This window comes from Echiichthys vipera (genome assembly GCF_963691815.1).
Source record: "Echiichthys vipera genome assembly, chromosome: 8".
NCBI classification, from domain to species: domain Eukaryota; kingdom Metazoa; phylum Chordata; class Actinopteri; order Perciformes; family Trachinidae; genus Echiichthys; species Echiichthys vipera.
The window spans coordinates 26,404,339-26,423,567 of record NC_139833.1 but is presented as its reverse complement, the minus strand read 5'-3'; the positions used below and the strand labels follow the sequence as shown (position 1 = coordinate 26,423,567).

Sequence of the window (19,229 nt, the reverse complement as noted above, 5' to 3'; positions counted from 1 at the left end):
GTTTCTTATCTCATGCTTAGTAAATAGAAACAATATCCTTTCTTTCTCAGGTTGCTATTGTGTTTAGCCAAAAAATGTCTCTAAAGCCTGAATTTTTTTCTCTAGTGCCACTATGAAGTGGTTGAAATTTGGAACAGACATCCACCTCAGGATGGATTGTAATGGTGCTGTTTAGCAAATGGTAGCATGTAAACATGCTAAACTAAGGTTGTGAAACCAAGGTTAGCATTGTCATGCTAACATGCTCATGATTTAGCTAAAAACAGTGCTCTTCTAATGCTAATGCTACACCACCCATGTTTCACATGATTTGCGTGGCGCAATTACTTACGAAGTCAACTGACTCAGAGAGCTGCTAGCATGGTGTTAGACTTTCAGTTTTGTTCTTTTATTTTCATTAACAGAACCGAAAATAATTCAAGGAATTTGTTCTCGCAGAATGATTTACTCCATGTGTTACTTGTGCCCTTCGGGTGATGTAAAAATGTGTAAGGCCCTGTCTAGAGCCAGTGTTTGGTTTGTCCATTCTGTGCTACTGTGGAAACATGGCGGTGCAACATAGCGTACTCCATGGAAGAGAACTCGCTCCTTATGTACGTCGATAAGATTAGTTTCAGGACATATACACTAATGAAAACGTAGTTACGAATATTACATTTCATTTCTGCCAATTGATTCTTCTAAAGCTGATATAGCCCACTGCTCCTTTAGGTTGGAAAGTTAAGAGAACCCAAATGACGACAAACTTTTAATAATTACTTTACAGTGGATACTCATGGAAAGTGAATTAACGAGATACCACAAAGAAATGTAGGCTATAGATTTATTTAACTACTGATCTCTTTGCTTCATTTTGCAGCATTAGTATTTTCAGGCTTGGAAAAAGCCGTTTTTTTCTCCTTGCTGTAAGTATGTACTGTTGGAGTGACACAACTTTTTGCCAAGTAAAACATTAAAGTGTCACCTTATCATAAAATATTTTCTTAATAAAAAAAATCTATCATATCGTTTTTTCTCTTTATCTGTCATGCTGTTTGTTTTGATAAAATTGATATACCAACAGAATTGACCCTTGTGTGGCAGGACTGACATGAGACAGATGGTTGCAGCAGCTATGCAGAAAGGTGTTATCGCAAGCTGACAGTGAAGATCTGCTATTTAAACAGAGTGGAGTGTTGAAACAGGTTAGTGTGCCAGCTTCTCTGAGCCTATGCACGTGAATCAGACTCTGTGAAGGCCTCTGAAATAAAATAGAGGATGTCAGACTGTTTAATTTAAGAGGGTAGATTTAAGGCATAACATTTTCTTACCCTCAAGAGGTCTATATAATTTTAAATATTGTAAATCTAAATGGAGAAGAAACTAAACTTGAGCTGTTTTGAGTGCATTTCAGCACAATTCAATTTCAAGTTTCTTCAAAGATGTGCATGGTGTTGAAAAAGTGATGCTCCTGTAATGGAGGGCAGAGGGAATAGGCGTCCCACTGATCCACTCTTTGCCTCATCATTTACTTTCCCTTCTGCTGGAGATACTCTGTCTTTCACTCTCTCAGTTTTATTATGTTTTGAAGTGCTATCCTCAGTGTTGTGTGCCTAATTAAAAAGCACTTACAGTTGTTTCTGGTTCAAGGTTGAAACGTTGCTATCTCATCATAGAGAGCTAATCAGATCCCCTTTCAATCACTTCTTTTCCTTAATGAAGTGCTGCAGACGGTCAATGGGACTGCCTGCTTGCCTGCCTGGTGTTTTATTTTGTTCTTTTTTGGGGTGGGGGTAAGCTGCTTGGAATGGAGAATGCTCGCCATTTTGGAGGGGGGTGTGTGTGGGATAGAGCGGGCTGTCAATTTCTGTCAGGCGCTGAGGTGTGTGTGGCAGTGAGTCTATGGCAGGGTGAGCGAGGGGGGGGAGGGGGGCTAGGCAGGGATTAACATGATCAAAGACACAAATGCAGAGCCACATAAAGTAAGAGAAAGGGAGAAGAGCCATGCAGGGCTCCCCACATCCCCCTCCTCCCCATTTTCCCATAATAACTCCCATGGAAGAGATGAACCGTAACTGAACTGTGGCTTTCCCTGCACTCCACCTCTGCCTCCAACAACGATCGATTTACAGTGACAAAAATGACAAAAACAAACACTGGATTCTGTCTGTACGCGTAACTAAATGTGGCCTATTGATGTTAGCATGTACACATCAGGATTCAAGGTCCTAGCAAGCAGGGCCCATGTAGAGGGAGACGGACAGGAAATAAACAAACAAGTCGGGTTTAATAGAATTGTACCTGGAGCCCCGAGGACACACATGCACACGCACACACACACACACACACACACACACACACACACACACACACAGCAGAACATATCAGCCGGCATGCTAATACTGCCAAAGGGAAGCCAAAACTAATAGTGGAGACATTAAGGAAATGATCCCCAGGCTGATATGTTTTCTATAGATGGCGACTAAACAGAATTGCTATATTTATCATACTCAGGGAAACAGAGAGAGAGAGAGAGAGAGAGAGAGAGAGAGAGAGAGAGAGAGAGAGAGAGAGAGAGAGAGAGAGAGAGAGAGAGAGAGAGAGAGAGAGAGAGAGAGACCCACCCACACGCCTGTCCCTCTCAGTTGTCCCCAGGAGAGTGATGAGAGTTGCCCCCGGTAAAGGGCGTAAGTTACTGTTTCTATGTATGAGAGTGTGCATTTAGAGTGTGCCACCCAACATACTGAGTTCTCTACACTCTACTGCCAGCCAGCCCATTCGTATAGCAATGCCACAATATAAAAACACCACATTACAAGAGAATATCCTACCTTCAAAGTAAAAGTAGAGGCCTTAACCTTTCAGAACCAGCTGCTCCACCTGCAAGATGGTAGCACTATTTGGAACATTTACAGCCTTTCATGGAAGTGAATATGAACATAGATTAGACTTTTAGTCACTAAAAATAAACCTGGGACAATTCATGGCAGAGTATACAACTGAAACTGGGTTTTAACAAAATGTACTAAACCACCATAACTTGCATCTTGCAGACACATGCAACATTAGCATTCAATTGAAATAGTGGTTCTATCCATAGGATGAATGTAAGTCCAATAGTCGTTCTCTTTTTATGCATTTTCAGAATATATCGTTGTAATATACTGCATATTATATTTTTTAGTTATTGATACTGATGTATTAAAGAGTAAGCAGTATTTTAATGATGTCAGTGTAGAGCTAATTACTTCTGGGGAGTGTGATCTAAAGCAATGCATATTGCATAAGACACTTAAAATGTGTTTCATGTAAAATCTCTATCTGCAAGGTAACTAGAGCAGTACAGTGAAGTACCGAAATTAGCATGAAAATACCAACAAAGTAGCCTGCTGGTTATAAAAAAAGTGAAATTACTGTACATTGTAACTTACTTAATACTATAATGTCTTACTTCCACCCTTGCTCCCACTTCTTTACCCTCATCTCTCCATCCAAGGCCACCCCTCCTCCCTCCTGCCCTTTTCCGGCTCTCCAATTAAGCATCAGCAGCAGGTTTCCATCAGCCGTCTGGTCGTCTGCAGCAGGACTCTTCGGAGCAGAGGCCTGTCAGGAAATGAACTCATCACTGGGTGACAGCTGCTAATTTCTCTCTTTTCTATGTCACACAAGTGGCCTGCTGCAGTTAATTATGGGCCATCCAGCCCTGATTAGGGACATACACTACGAGGAGGGTGGAGATGCACACAATACCGTACGCAATCACTCAGCCAGACGTGGAATAATGTGCGATCACAGGCGCAGACGGACATTCCTATTGAGAACAAAACATTATCGCACACAGTGAACTGGGGAAGTTAGTGGAGGGCGTGAATCCAGCTTATCTCAGGTCACTCTCTTTATTATTTGAATAAGAAGTTGCATAGAGTGATATGGTTTACCTGTAGATTGAAGGCCATGATAAAAGAGCATGTAAGTAAACATGCAAAACACTCACATGTGGTACAGCACATGCAAACGCATGAATCAAAATGAGAAATTAAAAAAGTATCTCCACTTCATGAAGAGAAACCGCTATGTCTGTTTTAAATGTTGAGTTATTTAAAGCAGTGGGACCCCATGAAGGGTCATAAAATGAATCTGAGGGGTTGCAGGATTATTCCCATGATAGAAAGAACAAAAACAATCATGCAACACAAAATATTTTCACAGATTTTCCTCCAGTTGTTTCTCACTGTCTTCATTTTACCTCTAAAAAGGATACAGACAAAGTCAGTCATAATGAAAGCTACTGATCACAAGTAGACAGGATTTATTTTTAAGAGATTTATAAACCTTAAGGACAGAAAAGACTAACTTAGACCAAGAATGGATCCATTTTGCAGCAGTTAATCATGAAAGGCAAACAAATTCAACTCACATGGAATATTTCAAATTTTAAAGGAATAGTTTGGTTAATTTGAATTGGGGTTGTTTGAGGTTGTACTTATCCATGGTCAGTGTGTTACCTCCAGTAGGTGGCGGTCCGCAAATCCCAAATCTGGGGGTTACACAGAAGCTAAGCCATGTACTGCTGTGGACAGTTTTACTTCGCCGTGATATCCATCTATGCTCTCTTCGAAGCCACCAGACCACCAGAGTGTCCTTACATTTACATGTACTGGAGCTCAAAATTAAAGAAAAACTTATCAATACTTGATTTACATGTATTCTGAAATACTATAATTTTTGTTCAGAATTTGATAAAATATCCACTGTGGCTTTTACATAACCAGGGCACGAAAAAAAAACGAGCAAGTGAGCAAAATTAGAGAACAGTAACCATTGTGTCAAAATATTTAGACAATGTTTTCTTAGGGAGCCCCTATCGTGCAGGGCTCTCTCTGGACACTAAGGGTCTGTGGGGACAGATCCAAAACCTCTGCATTTCCCGATAATTATTCGCTATTCGATCATCCGTTTCGGACCTTGTGTTGGTAATGACACACAAAGAAGCCGTGCACCTAGCGTTGTGCAGTGTGTCTGTGTTTCACTGCAATTCTTTGCCACAGGTAAATATTATCATGCAGTTAGTGATGCTGAAAATCTGAGCAAAAATATGGCTTGCCGTGCTATAAGCAAGGTTTCAGCTACGCTCAATGCATTGCTCGATATGTCCATAAAGTTTTGTAAGTCCTTGTAATTCTGCGTGTAGTGTTGGGGGGTAATCCTCCCATGTGATGTGCATTTATGTGTAGCTTAAAAAGTTCCAATTCTTATGTCACATGGAAAACTTTCACTTAATACACTTAAGGTTATGGAATAATGGCCAGAATTGTGTATAACATCTTTACATTCCCTGAAATATAAAATAAAGCAGGTTGGATGTTGCTTTTGCATTTTTAATCGGGATTAATGGCGCACAATTCTGCATTTGGCATAGTTATTTTTAGACAATATGCAGAATCTTTTTACTTACGAATATACGCGATCGGCCTATTTTTTGCTATCACGCCTACCTAGCCTTTGTATGTGCAACTTACTTCTGTCTTGCCCCTTGCTGTTATCATACTCTTGAACTGCTATAGGAGTTTATTATTATGAATTTATGGATTAGCTCCTCAGTACAGTTCTGACTTGCTCACTGATAATGACAGAGGTCTTCCAGCTGTACCCAGAATAAGATCCAGATCCGGTGAAGGGGCCTTTAGTAACTGTGGTCCTGCTCACTGGAACAAGCTGCCCAGTGACATGAGGTCCGTCACAGCTGTGTCCACATTCAAAAGCAAACTCAAAACTTTATTCTCTCAGGTTTACGGTTACTTACACTGGGTAGTTTAATCTGTTATGGTCACACTTGTTTTTTGGTAGATAGACTGTATTCTCATATTTGTTGTTTAAGTTTTGTTCTTATGTTTATTCTTATATTTTGTCTTTTAATGTAAAGCACTTTTAGGTTCAAAACAAAGAAACATGCAATAAAATGTTCTATATAAATAAAATTGCCAGTTGCCATTTACCCGACCCTTTTGACAAAAACTGTAATTTTACCTCACAGAACATAGTAGTTGCCGGTCTCCCACTGGAAAGCAGTGTGTGTGAGTGGTGGTTAAAGGGGGTTTAAAGAGATATTTAGAAGTGGGATTGGATGAGGTACTAATCCATAGTGCAGCACACTGCTCTCTGTATTTTGATATTAATACAATAAGACCTGAATAACATATGGCTATTTAGCAATTCCAAAGCAGACTACAGTAATAAATATATAAGGCCTTTAAATGCTATTGTTGCATCTTTTATGACTTAGTGGATGGTAACAAACTTTGGTTCCTGCTCACAGACACATATGGATGCTCACACAGAGAATGTGACCTCTGTTGAATGTGCCTATATTTGCTATGGAGAAGGGGGAAAAAAAGCATTAAAAGACTGTGTGAGTTTCTAAATGCAACATGGCGCTGAGAGCAGGAGACAAAGACAGGTGAAATTACAGGCTCCCATCTCTCTGTGCGGTTGTGGATTTCAGCACTCTTTCACTTCTCTCTGGCCTCACCTCTCTCAACATCCATCTGTAATCCTCTCCTTTTTACTACCCACTCCTCTACCACTTTCTCTCACAACCCACCTTCGTGCTCTGTGAGCGCGTTGCATGCCTGTGTGTGTGTGTTAAAGGGATGATCTTTTGATGCTCTCTGTGAGTACGAGTGCTTTGTCTCTCTACTTTCAGCGGTTGGCCATTGTGTTTGCAGCCGTCATACTGCTCTCCCACTCACTCCATCAGAAACCAGGCCTGTGTAGAGGCCTAAATGAATATTGATTCTCCCTCCAGTGCTGAATACTGCTGGGGGGAAAAAGGATGAGCGTGTTGTATGCAATGAACAGAATGGGTCTGATGGGGGAGAGAAGAGAGGATGACGATTAGGATGATGGCGATCATGATGACGATAATGATAATGGTGATGATAATGACAGTGTTAGTGATCAGCAAGCATGATGGGAGCCATCAGCTGATGCATGTATGTGCATGTTGCTTGTATGATGCTGCTGTGCTGTACATGTGTTTGCAGTACTGATGCTAAAATGTGTGCTTGATGTGACAATTTACTAAGAAAAAAAATTTGAACACAGTCTTTAAATTAGACTCAATCTTTATTCATAGAAATGAAATTGCATTAATGTTTTTTAGAGATTTCCGAGAAGCTGAACTTACAAACTGAAATGTATAATTATCAACTTTATTTCATTTCATGTAAATCATCTGAAAGATTTGTTTTGGAGTTTTTCAAAATACATCAAGTTATTATTGTATTACTAGTAATAAACTAACCCCTTAAAAGGATGGAAAGAAAAAATAATATACAAGTCAAAATTCTAAAATCACAAACAAAAACTTAACATCAAACAAAAGTATTGTAAGAAAAAAAAAAGCAGAATACACATTTTCCTTTGTAATGACTTTCAGAATATTAGATGCATTTTAAAATTATATTTCAAGAGGAAATATATCCATTTGAAGTTACACGGCATTACTGTGTGGTTAATGTCTTCCTGGTGGTTGTGACTGGACTGCAAGATAACTCACTTAGCACCAAAACCTCTCACTCACTGTCCCACTGAAAAAATGATGTTTAACCTGAGTATAGCACAGCCCAAGTGAAAATAGTAAAAAACAGAAAAGAAAACGACAACTGAAATACAACAACAAATATCCCTTTTTAGTTCATTTCTCTGTCTTCTACCCTTCCAGAACTATATTATGAGGGGTTCCATCCAGGTAGACCACCATCTCTTCTCCAGCCTGCTGCTCTGCCTGCTGCACCTCCCCGTCACCTGCACCAGCCTCTCCATACACGCCCTCCTCCACCTGTAAGGTGCAGTTGTCCAGCTCTGTCACAATGTAGTGCGTTCCTTCGTCATTGACAATAACCTGGGTTAGACCTTCCTTCATCATCTGGGATGCGGCCAGCTGCAGCACCTCCTGCATCTGCTCCTGGCCGGTCTCGTGGATGACCTGCAACTCCTCCTGCTCCTGTTTCACGTCCGACTGCACAGGCTGGGCTACCTCAGGGGTCAGGACCTCATGGACGACGGCTGCCTCTCCTTGCATTTCCTCTTGATGGCCCATTTCGCTGACAGCACTGAGCAGAGCATCCAGAGCTGTGGACGACTCTGAAACAATGTGACTTTGTCCTGTGGCTGCCACTGCTACCCCTCCTCTAGCCACAGCCCGGAACTCTTTCCTGGCCTCTCCAGACTCCAGCACCACATACTGGGTGCTGCCTTCGGCCAGGTGGGCCCCTGCCGATGCCACTTCTCTGCCTGAGGCTATGACTTGTCCGTCTTCGGTGATGTGGAGCACCTCTGCCACCTGGCCGGCCATGGCCAGCGTTTGCAAGGTGGCAGCAGCCGACTCTTCTAGAGCCTGGTCGATGGCCACCTCCCCCTCGCCGTAGCCTTGGATAATGATGACCTGCTGGATAGAGTCATCGTGGCCGGATGCCTCAGATAAACCCTTAATGTGCAAAGGGGAGTCTGCAGCTTCTGATTCCACAAACGTAGCCCCCTGACCCTTCAGACGACACTCAAAAGACTTGGACACAATACCTGGGGAACACAGAGACACAGTTGACATTACAGTTCACATTACTGGTATTTTGATGATTTATCCAATTCCTAGACCACCAAAACTGAAAATTACACCAAACGTGGTAGAAAGATGACAGCATTAAAGTACTTCAAATCTTCCTTTGACCGTGGCATGTGTGTGTGTGTGAAAAGACAATAGGAGCTTAAATGAGATATAGCAGGGATGTTGTCTAAACAGAATATAAAAGGAAAATAATTTGGTTGCAAGATGGTCAGGATCATATCTTAACACCAGATTAAGGCATGGGAATTACTGCTCATACAGTACCACACATGGTTGTTCATATGCATCTTCTTTCTTAATGTTCTTGGCAACCACAACTGTTGAAATCATATTTATGAATTCATTGCTGTAAAAAAAAAAAAGGAAAACTCTGCTGTACTGTATATGGAAGTTGATATAAAAGGTGATGTAACACATCACATATTTGTGTCACTTAAGGAGACAGAATATGGAGATATTAGACTGGCGGAAGAGTGTGGTGAGATACGGCTCGTGCTAATTGAGCCACACAATGCCCTCTCAGATCACAGGTTGCCATGGTATTTCCAAGGTGATAGGAACAGTGTCAGAAATGCCATTGTTTAAACAGTGCCTTGCTGAGACACTTGTAGGCTAATCTATGCAGAAAATCGGGGTTTGAGACAGCGAAGAAGGGACTCTTTTCGCACCTTAGCATCTGAGTACAAAGAAATTATTGTACAAATACTGGAAGTGCACACAATATTATCACCCTCATTTGCAATGTTTTAGTTTCACCTGAAGGTTTGTACAAGAGTCATGAACCTAAACTATCAAACTGAAATATAAAAACCTCTCTTCAAGACATCACATTGTTTGAAAACTACAAAATAACTTGTTGTTCTAATTTCCTGAAAAGTTGACATTTTGGAAGTAAAAGGTTTACCCCCCAGGGTGGGGATGAGATCACACAGATCTCACAGTACATACAAGAACAAACTCATCAATCATTGATATTCCTATCTCTCCCTGACATTTAATGTCCTGCACTCACAAGGTTGGCAGTGTGATCAGAAAGTCAGAGTTGTGCTGCAAACAGTCTCTGACCCAACTGTGCCCTGTCCTCTTCCACTGTAAACAGGCACTGAGATGTGTTAGCTGTGACTCTCGCGTTATTGGACAAGTAGTGGCAGTGACCACTATTCCTTTTGGTTACACCAGACATGTTAGTCCTGTGCAGGTACACTCTCAAAATGGACTGTCTGTACTAGCCTGTACATGAAGCGCTGGAGGAAACGGTGAACTCTTTATGTGTTCAAAGTGTGTCCAGCATTAGAGTGAACTGTGAAGACCTGGAAAGACAGGAATTGTGGAGGCCGCCCAGGAGGCTGATCACACTGCAGTCACTGAGCAGGTTCCTAATTTAGTCATAAACAGCCCAGTTTATTGCCTGCGTTAAATTTGACAGATTATTTTGGCAAATCTCACCATCTCTCCAGTTAGACATTTTTTGTTGTCGTCTTCATGTATATCACCCTTCTCCTTTACCCTCTTATGTTTGTTTTCTTCTGGTTTTGCTTGAGCCAGAAGATAGAAACATCATCAGCACGTCCACTTGCTAGCTGTAAATTCTACGCACAATGAGCTGCTGTACTCTAGGGCTGTCCCGAAAACCATTTTTTGAGTACTTATCAATAGCGAATATTCAGGTAGTAGGGGGAATGAGCTATAATAGCATTACACACACGTAGGCAGTGTTCATCTTCATTAAATTGCCTGAAAACATCGGCAGTTTGCTACAGTTAAAGCACACAGACGGCTAGGTTATAAAACAACTCCGACAGAAGTGTCTCCATGTCCCAGACACACTGTTTCACTGTTTTGGCATTAATAAATTAGCACCTGCATGCATGTCTTTTAGGCCTACATTTTTTACAAACAGAGCAGCTAATGTTGGTAGCAGAAAAAAAAGTTAGCGACTGTCCTGCAGCTGCTCTCTGATCCAGACACAAAAACCAAGCGTGGCGAGAAGAAAAGAGACCGTAAATCCCAGTGTAACACAGTAAAGACTCACAACTGAGCTGACGTGTAAACACGGTGCTGCAACACGTGTCTTTTGGTTTAATTAAAGGCATTATATTTTAAGGACTGTGTAAAAAAAACAAACAGAACAAATGTCCGAATACCAAAATTGAATACCTTACCTACCCAACGAGCGAATATTTGAATATTCGGGTCTAGCCCCACTGTTCTCACACATCAACGGGCTCAATCGAAGATCACACAGACTTGTCTACCATGGGAAATGGTGGTAGGGTAAACTGGTTTGATGTCTGATCTAACAGATTTGGACATTTGCATTCTCACATGCAGCTCCGCAGGGTAATGTCTAGATCATTTTAGGTTTGCAGTGCATGTGTGAAAGGGGCTTAAGAGTTTAACATAGCTCCCAGATTCAGCTAAGAACTCAATTACAGAGCACTTAAGTTATCAATAAAATGGCACTGTCATAGAAACACATGCATCAACTGACACTTCCTGCCTGTTTCAAGGCTTTAAAGAGATACTGCGATTGTTGTTTCATTGCTCAGTCCACTACGCGATGAGAAGACTGCTCATCTGTTTTTATTTTAGGAAATAGCCCACAAAGAAAGAACCCCGGACAAAAGACATCCATTTCAAGATCTCTTTTCACAAAGACTGTGCAGATGATTAGAAGAGTCAGGCTGTATTTTCTGCTGTTGAATCACAATTAATATCATATCATATTGAGAGAGTAGAGAGAGTGTAGTCTTTTACGTGTAGATGTACAGGGTGATTTTCTGAGGATAAAGCTGTTAAAGCTTTCAGAAGACTTTTCTCTTTGTGTGTTTTGATACCTTGTAAGAGCAGTTACTACAAACCATTTCCTTTTAGTGTAAAATAGCGCAGGTCCTTGTTAAGAGGGAGGTTTATTGTTATCGAGGCTACATTTAGCATTGAAGCTTAAATACTGTTAAATACCTGATAACCCTGATTCTGACCAACAGATATAGATTTGAAGCCAACCTGCTGTCTTTCACCCTTTCTCAAACTCTTTTAGCCTGCCTCTTCTCTCACGTAATGAGTCTCTATTTGTCTCTAGACAGTATATCAACTCCTAACCTCTCCTTACATATGTAGTATAAGATAACAATGTGCATCAGTTTAAAAGCAAACAAACCGAAAAAATCACTGTGATATTGCAGTACACAGGCAACAAGTCTGTGTAGTAAATATCAATTTGGACTCACTATTTGTATCTCAAGTGACAAGCGTAGTACTTAGTGTGTGGAGAGAGTCAGCACTGTAGAAGGCAGCCAGAGGAAGTTGGCATTTTGAGCAGCAGAGGTTACCTATTTACACAGAGCTACAGGGCTGATGCTAACTGCCTACGCCAAAATGCTGCGAGCTGAGAGGTCGGCTGGAAAGGACAATAACTCAATGGTTGTGCAGTTTCTGCTGCATTATCATAAAACCTGTTTATATATGTGTGTGTATGTGTGTGTGTGTGTGTGTGTGTGTGTGTGTGTTTTAAGAGAGAGAGAGGGGGGGGGGTATTAATGTGACTGTGTGTGTATGTTCAGCTTGCTCGGATTTGCCAGTTTGCACCAAATATGTGCTAATGCATGTATGCATTAATGTGACTCCTTGAACTCCCATCCTGTATGTGTTTGTCAAGATCTGGGTAGAATGTTCAGGTCAGGCTTTACTGTGCGTCTGTGCAATATGTGCAATATAAACATATTTGTGTGTATGTGCTAGCCCCTCTATGTGCTTGCTTATATCTATGTATGTATGTATGTGTGTGTGTGTGTGTGTGTGTGTGTGTCAGAGTGTGTGTAGTGCTGTGGGGGTGGTAAGGCTATGCGTTGCTAGTGTGTGTCACATTAGCCATGGGGTGCTGTCGGCGGGACCCAGCGGCGGCCCGCTGAGGTTTATGGAGTGTCACTCAGTCGCCACAGCCGTGAATCAAGTTAATGTTGCAGATCCCATCTCTTCAGTTGTCCTGTGCTCCCGGTGGAAGAACAACATTTGAACAGCGTGATTTGGCCCCGGCGAGAGGCTGATGCCTGTTTAATATGTGTTTTGAGTGTTCTGACTGACTGATTCCTCTAACAGGAAGTAGGAGAGATAGAGAAAGAGAGAGAGAGGCAGGCTGCTTTATTGGCTGTGATCTGAAACAAGATGGAGGCTCCCTGAGAGGAATAAAACAACAGGAGGAAGACAAGGATACAAAGACGATTGGTGATGTCATCTTGATTTCCAGATGACACAAATGTCAAAAAGAAACTCTTTCAGTAAAACTGAATCAGTGACTAATAATAAACGTGTACAGCGCTCATAGTAAATGTGTGTGTGTGTGTGTGTGTGGGGGGGACTTAATAAAAAACAATTTTCAGCAAATCACATCCACACATCATGCAGAGGCATGGATTTACTTTTTTTCTCTATCCAGATGACTTATGTGAGGACAGTAATATGGAAGATGTGAGAGACAAAGAGTCAGAGGGAAACAACCACCTTGCACTTGTTCTTCTGTTCCTCAGTTATGTCCTTGAATAATGGCCATAAACATTACGATGTCACAGTGAAGTTGACCTTTAAGCTTTTGTATAGAAAATGTCATCACTTCATCATTTAATCCTTTTAGACATTTGTGTGTTTAGGAATTTGTGAATTATGGCCAAATTACATTCTCGAGTCCAAGTGGACATTTGTGCCACATTTGAAGAAACCCCTTAAATAGTTACTGCGATATAAAGTTCATGAGAATGAGGCATACTAGAGGCTACAGGGACCTTGACCTTTGACCTCCAAATTTAAAAAAGTTCTAATAAGAAAAAAAAGTGGGCAATTGTGTCACATTTGAAGAAAATCCCTCCAGGGGTTCCTGAGAGATCAGGTTCACAAGAATGTAAGGACATACTGTACGTACGGACGTATGGACAGACATATGTATGGACGGATGCACAGACAAGTCAAAAACAATGACTTGGCCACAGGTGTCGCTTGAGCGGAGGAATAAAAAGGAAGTAGAATAAGATGAGTAGAAGGGACGGATTATATACATCTATATACAGGACAACAACAACAACTGACAAAGAATAAAGAGCTAAATCTTGTAGTTACATTCTACAATTCTCAATAAATCACATGACAAACGCAAAGCCTAGATTTTATTTGTATTACCATCAGCTAGTGTGGCAATTTGCCACCAGAAGTAATGTAAGGTCAAGATCAGACTTGGTTGTGGAATTATTGCAGTCGTAAAAACAGTCCCACAGGTCGGTAAGTGAGTGGCCCAGAAATCGATCTGCATATTGCGTGTGCACTGCACACAAATAATAACAACAAACAATCGTAAAGTTGAAATTGTTTTAAGGACAATGTGTGCTTATTCGCTTTTTAACACTTTTTAACACTTTGTTCTCTTAGTCTTGTTTAAAGAGTTGGATGTTAATGAGACAAAAATCTTGGGAGAACACCAGTCTGTGCTTTATGGGGGATTTAATACAGATGAGAGTCAATCTGTTCTCCAAATGGGATCACTCCTAATGAATGAAATGATACTGAGATCAAACTAAACCAGATTTTTCTGTAGACTCCTCTGGAAGCTCTTTAAGGACCCTTAGGAAATCCCTGGACCGCAGTTTGCTAACCATTTGTGTGGCGTGACTTACACAAGTCGGTGTGTTAGCGTCAGGTCAGTGGGGGAGCCTCCCTGCTCAGTGTACAGTACAGATGCAATTATTGACCAGAAGATCAATGGGGTGGCCAGCAGTGAGGGTCCAGGGCCTCTAAGTGGCATTACTTCAGCTCGGAGAGGCCGCCAGGGGAGCGGTCAGACAGCACTTACCAGCAGTTAGAGAAATTAACCTTAACACCGAGACACAAGCACACACACAATCAATTACACTCACTGTAACACAGGTCAGCTCGCTGCAAATGTAAGCTCACTTGCACATGCACATGTAATCAGGCATGCAAACACCTTAGTCTTGTTATACTTGTGAGGACAGTGCACTGGTTGTTATCCCAAAAACCTAAATTCAACCCTCAAATTAACCTAAATGTACCACACGCTACATTCTGATTGGTTCTCACAAGGCTAGATGTACACAAATATACACATGAAAGACAAAGAGATCAACCTGAATAGACACTATCGCAAGCAAAGCCTATGTACTATATAGAACCATAACACAAGAGAGGAGAAAAAACATGCTCAACAAATCAATTACAAGGTCAATGGCAAGACCATGAAAGAGCCTGAGCTTATGATCAATTCTTAACTACAGCACAAAACCCTTTACAATCCTTTTAGGAGCCGATTACCTTCAATTATAGATATGAAGCTGGTGCCTTAGAAAGAGCATGATGGAGTACCCTAAACTTGACACACATACAACTGTTATTTGTGGGGAAAATATTTTTACAACCAGGTGTGTGTGTGTGTGTGTGTGTGTGTGTGTGTCACTGGTGCAGGCTTTTGAAGGTGACATTGCTAAGTAGATAAAGTGTTACTTCTGGGTGTATCCAGGTCACCGGGGATGGCCTGCACACGAGATGTGTGTGTGTTCTTTGGTGTTTATATTTATTAGTATGTGTATTTTAATGTATAGGACTCTACACTTTCTAGTCATTTTTGAATCCCATAGTCCTAAAAAAACAGTGTTTAAATCTTCTCTTCTGACACAATGGTTACTGTTCTCTCATTTTACTCACTGTTTTTTTTTCACAAAACAAAGGTTTTTGTTGAAATGCCTTGGTTATTTAAAAAAAAATGCTAGTACAGCAGTGGTACAACCACAGTGGATATTCTATCAAACTCTGAACGATAAAAAATAACAGTATTTCAGAATAAATCAAGTATTTATAATCTGTTATCTAATTTCGATCTCCAGTGTGTGTATGTATATATGTGTGTGAATTTAATTATTTTCTTTATAAAAAAAGTATTTTTGATTGATCTTCAGTTTCATACATTGTATTGTTTCAGTGATTTCATGCACTGATTACTTGTAAAGACATTCTTAAATCTTATTAATACGATTTGTGTCAACTACTGTCTGTACATATGTGCAAAGTGCAAAGATGTGTGTATAAAATATTTAGTTTTACATGTGTTGAATTTCTTTGCTTACTAAAAAAGATAATCACCCATAAGTGTGTGTTTAGTGTGTGTTTCTGTGTGTATATTAGGATCTTCTTTGGTCGAGCTGTGTACATGGTGACCTTACCTGCCTCTCCTCCCCTGTGAGGCCTCAGGCAAAGCCGCATGTGTTTCCTATGCGTGTATGTGTGTGTATGTCTGTGTGTGTGTGTGTGTGTGTGTGTGTGTGTGTGTGTGTGTGTGTGTGTGTGTGTGTGTGTGTGTGTTTGTGTGGTTGTCTGTGTGTGAGTGTGTGAGTGTGTGTTTGCACAAACTAGCAGGTCAGCTAAGGTCTGGCTAGTGATGGCTCTACTTTGTCTGGTAGGGACAGCCGCTACTGTCACCTTTACAAACGCCATGAATCAACGCCAGGGAGGACAGGCCGGCCGACCAAAAAACAACCAATTATACAGCAGCCAGATTGACAGCGGGTGGACTGGGCAGAGAGAGAGATGGAGACGCGATGAACACACCCCAAGGACAAATAAACAGAAGAGAATGAGGGCACAGACTGACAGAGGGCCTTCTGGGCTGTAACATTGATACGGTGGCTCTGAAGGCAAATATTAATCCATCAGTGACTTCGGTTGAAAGTCAAAGAAAGTGAATATCTTTTACCTGATCTGCTCCAATAAATGAATGTCTGTGTTGTTGTTTTCTGTTGTCAGTTGACGTAACATGATGATTAGTCTATATCTACTCTCTAAAAGAGTTTGGTTCTGGCAGGAAAGCAAGTCTCAAAATCCCTCAAATGTTTTTTTTCCTCCATTTTCCTCCATGTTTCTTCACTGTGTATGGCGAGAAGTGGACGCCAAGAGGATAAATGATGTTGTTTGCAATATACAGAGTGACGCATCATCTATGAGCTGTGTGTGATGTGAGTGCAGGCCAAGATTGTAAGACATTCCTGCTGCACCAGGTTGCAAAGAAAACACAAGTTTAACCAGGATTTAATGGAGGTAACTTGGGTTAGCCTCACATGAAGAGCTTCAGATAACTACAGCGTGTTTTAAATAACAGTAGAACATAATTACACGCAGCTAAAAGACAAATTGTGTAACTAAAACAATACATGTAATTCCTTCCCACAAACAGGAAATCATCGACGTAGAAGTAAACAAGGCTGGTTGTGGAACATGGATAAACTAAGGTGCTCCAATTAGTGACAAAATACTTCTTGCACTGAACAGATACCCACATATCAAAGAAAAATATCAAAAGGTAGAAATTAAATATTCTTAAATATATCTTTAATACTAGCATACAAGAATAGTATGTCTATGATAGTCATAGAGTTAATATCATTACATCCAAAACAGTGTAGTGTACGCCATAGATTGAGCTGGGAAGGGCTTGAAAAGGTGAGAAACATGCGCGCACGCACACGCACACGCACACACAAACACACCATGGTCTGAGGGCGCACAGGTCAGTGTCCTGCTCTCAGCTCTTTTTCTGCTGACAGAGGATGACCCAGTGCGAGTATAATCTGGTCCTCACTAACTCTATATAGCTAGTGTCCCCCGGGTCTGTGGCCCCGGAGAGAGAGAGAGAGAGAGAGAGAGAGAGAGAGAGAGAGAGGAGAAGGGGGAAGCACAATAAAAACACACAATCATCGGGGAAATTATTTGTGTCCCCACTACACCTTCACTTTCCATCCTGTGAATAGCTTGTTTGTCTCCTGTGGCCATTTACTTGGTTACAGTACAGTAAATAGCATTTCAGTTCCAGCTATGAAATTAGCAACAATAAATACACAAGCACAAATGTTATGGATGCAGGCTGGATTTAGTTACATGTATTCACGCTGCTTCAAAAGCAAATGACATGTTATTTTATCTTTATGACACAGCAACACTGGTTCACAAGAGAAGAAAGGGACACAGAAACCCACTTTTAAGAAATAAAGGCAAGATTCAGTTTATGATTTGGAAACACAATGGAATCCATGAGTGTAACAATTGTTCTCAGGGAGTAATAAACAAGCTAACAGTGCGAACTGCTTCCTGGGAGGACCAGATGGAGGGGATTTTCAAATTACAGTAAGCAGACTAAGCATGAAGTCTTGGTTAGTCGGTACAGTTAGTACAGGATGCCGTGCCTCTGCTGGATAGTGCCACTTTGCATCACAGAGGCTGCTAGGAATTCATCTGGTTGGCTACGGATAAAAAGAGCAAATGTGTGGGAGTTTGCTACAGTTGCACAAAGTGAGGCCTGATCCACCACAGCAGGGCTGCCAGCAAGACAGCTTCTAATGCTGAAAGGCCTGAAACACCTGATGACTGCAGGATACATCACTGATTACGTGCCCCGGTACAGCATCAGAAGAGGCATCATTACTAGCTGCAACTATGACGCTGGTATTGTTTTCACCTTGTGAGTCATCATGGCAAAATGTGGTCCTGGAGACACCTACTGTAGCAGGTTTTGAGTATTTTGCCAGATATTTATATGTCTGTCGTCACGGCGATATAGCGCCTCAACCGTGCAAGATACAGTCACGACACATTACAGAAGTATAGTTGAGATCAAAATGAAGGCTGAGTCAAAAGATGGGCATGGTCCGAGCAAGGGCGGCATGAATATAGGGTTTAGGAAGTAGAGAAAGGGACATTTCCCCACCACTTTATGCCCCTGGCTCGATATGGGGTTGAGAAATGGTCACAGTGTGATGGCCTGATGCAAGAAAAAAAGAGACAGAAAAGACAGAAGGCTTAAGAGCCTCATTCAAGAATCCAAAAGGGACAGTTGACATATGAAACAATAACAAAGATCACAACACTCTTTTTTTTGCCATGTTCCCCCTCCTTCCTTTCCCTTCTCTCATTCTCCCCATTAGGGCATCTTTCTAGTCTGCTTCCTTCTTCCTCGCTCTCGTCTTTCTCTAAAAATCTCTGGAGGTGGACCTTTGATTGCTTCTTTAATTAGCCATGTCAGACGGCTCCGTGGATTTACTGGGGATGTCGAACTTCTGCAGATAATTACATGCCTTTTCCCTTTCTCTCCACCGCTACGTCCCTCCACCCTCCTTTCACTGTGTCCCCCAATCTGTCCCTCTCACTCACTCTCCCATGATTTAATGATTAATTATGGACGTGAGTTGAGAATAAAAGCTTTTTTGCTAATCAAAATGACCCCCCCCCCCCCCCCCCCCCCACCATTCTTGTAATTACAGTGTGAAGACGATGTTGCTGGTGTCTTTTGTTTCCAATGCCTGGCCCGCGCACTGATCTGAGGTCCATAAAGGCAGATGCAATGAATGATGAACAAAAATGTAGGTGGAGTAAAGAACTAGGCCAGATTAGGTTGGCAGGGAAAAAAAGATTGCTATGATAGATAGTCCAAGGCCGTGAATCAAAGAGAAGCCTAACTCTTCCAATCTGACTACAGCAAGCAGTCATGGAAGGAAGGTTTTCTTCATCCAAACCTAGTGTGTAATTGATATATTGTTCGGTTTACCATCACATGTTTCAACAGCCCTAGGTGGAGACA

At 41.4% G+C, this 19,229-nt stretch overlaps 1 protein-coding gene across 1 annotated transcript in view; it reads right to left on the bottom strand.

The window, feature by feature from the left end:
- Nucleotides 1-7,465: 7,465 nt before the first annotated feature.
- znf407 (zinc finger protein 407) overlaps nt 7,466-19,229 on the bottom strand; it is a 153,096-nt gene continuing 141,332 nt past the window's right edge. The window contains exon 9 of the mRNA XM_083919194.1: nt 7,466-8,559. Within this exon, the coding sequence (XP_083775320.1) occupies nt 7,691-8,559 (869 nt within the window). The 3' untranslated portion in view covers nt 7,466-7,690. The remainder of the gene's footprint in view (nt 8,560-19,229) is intronic.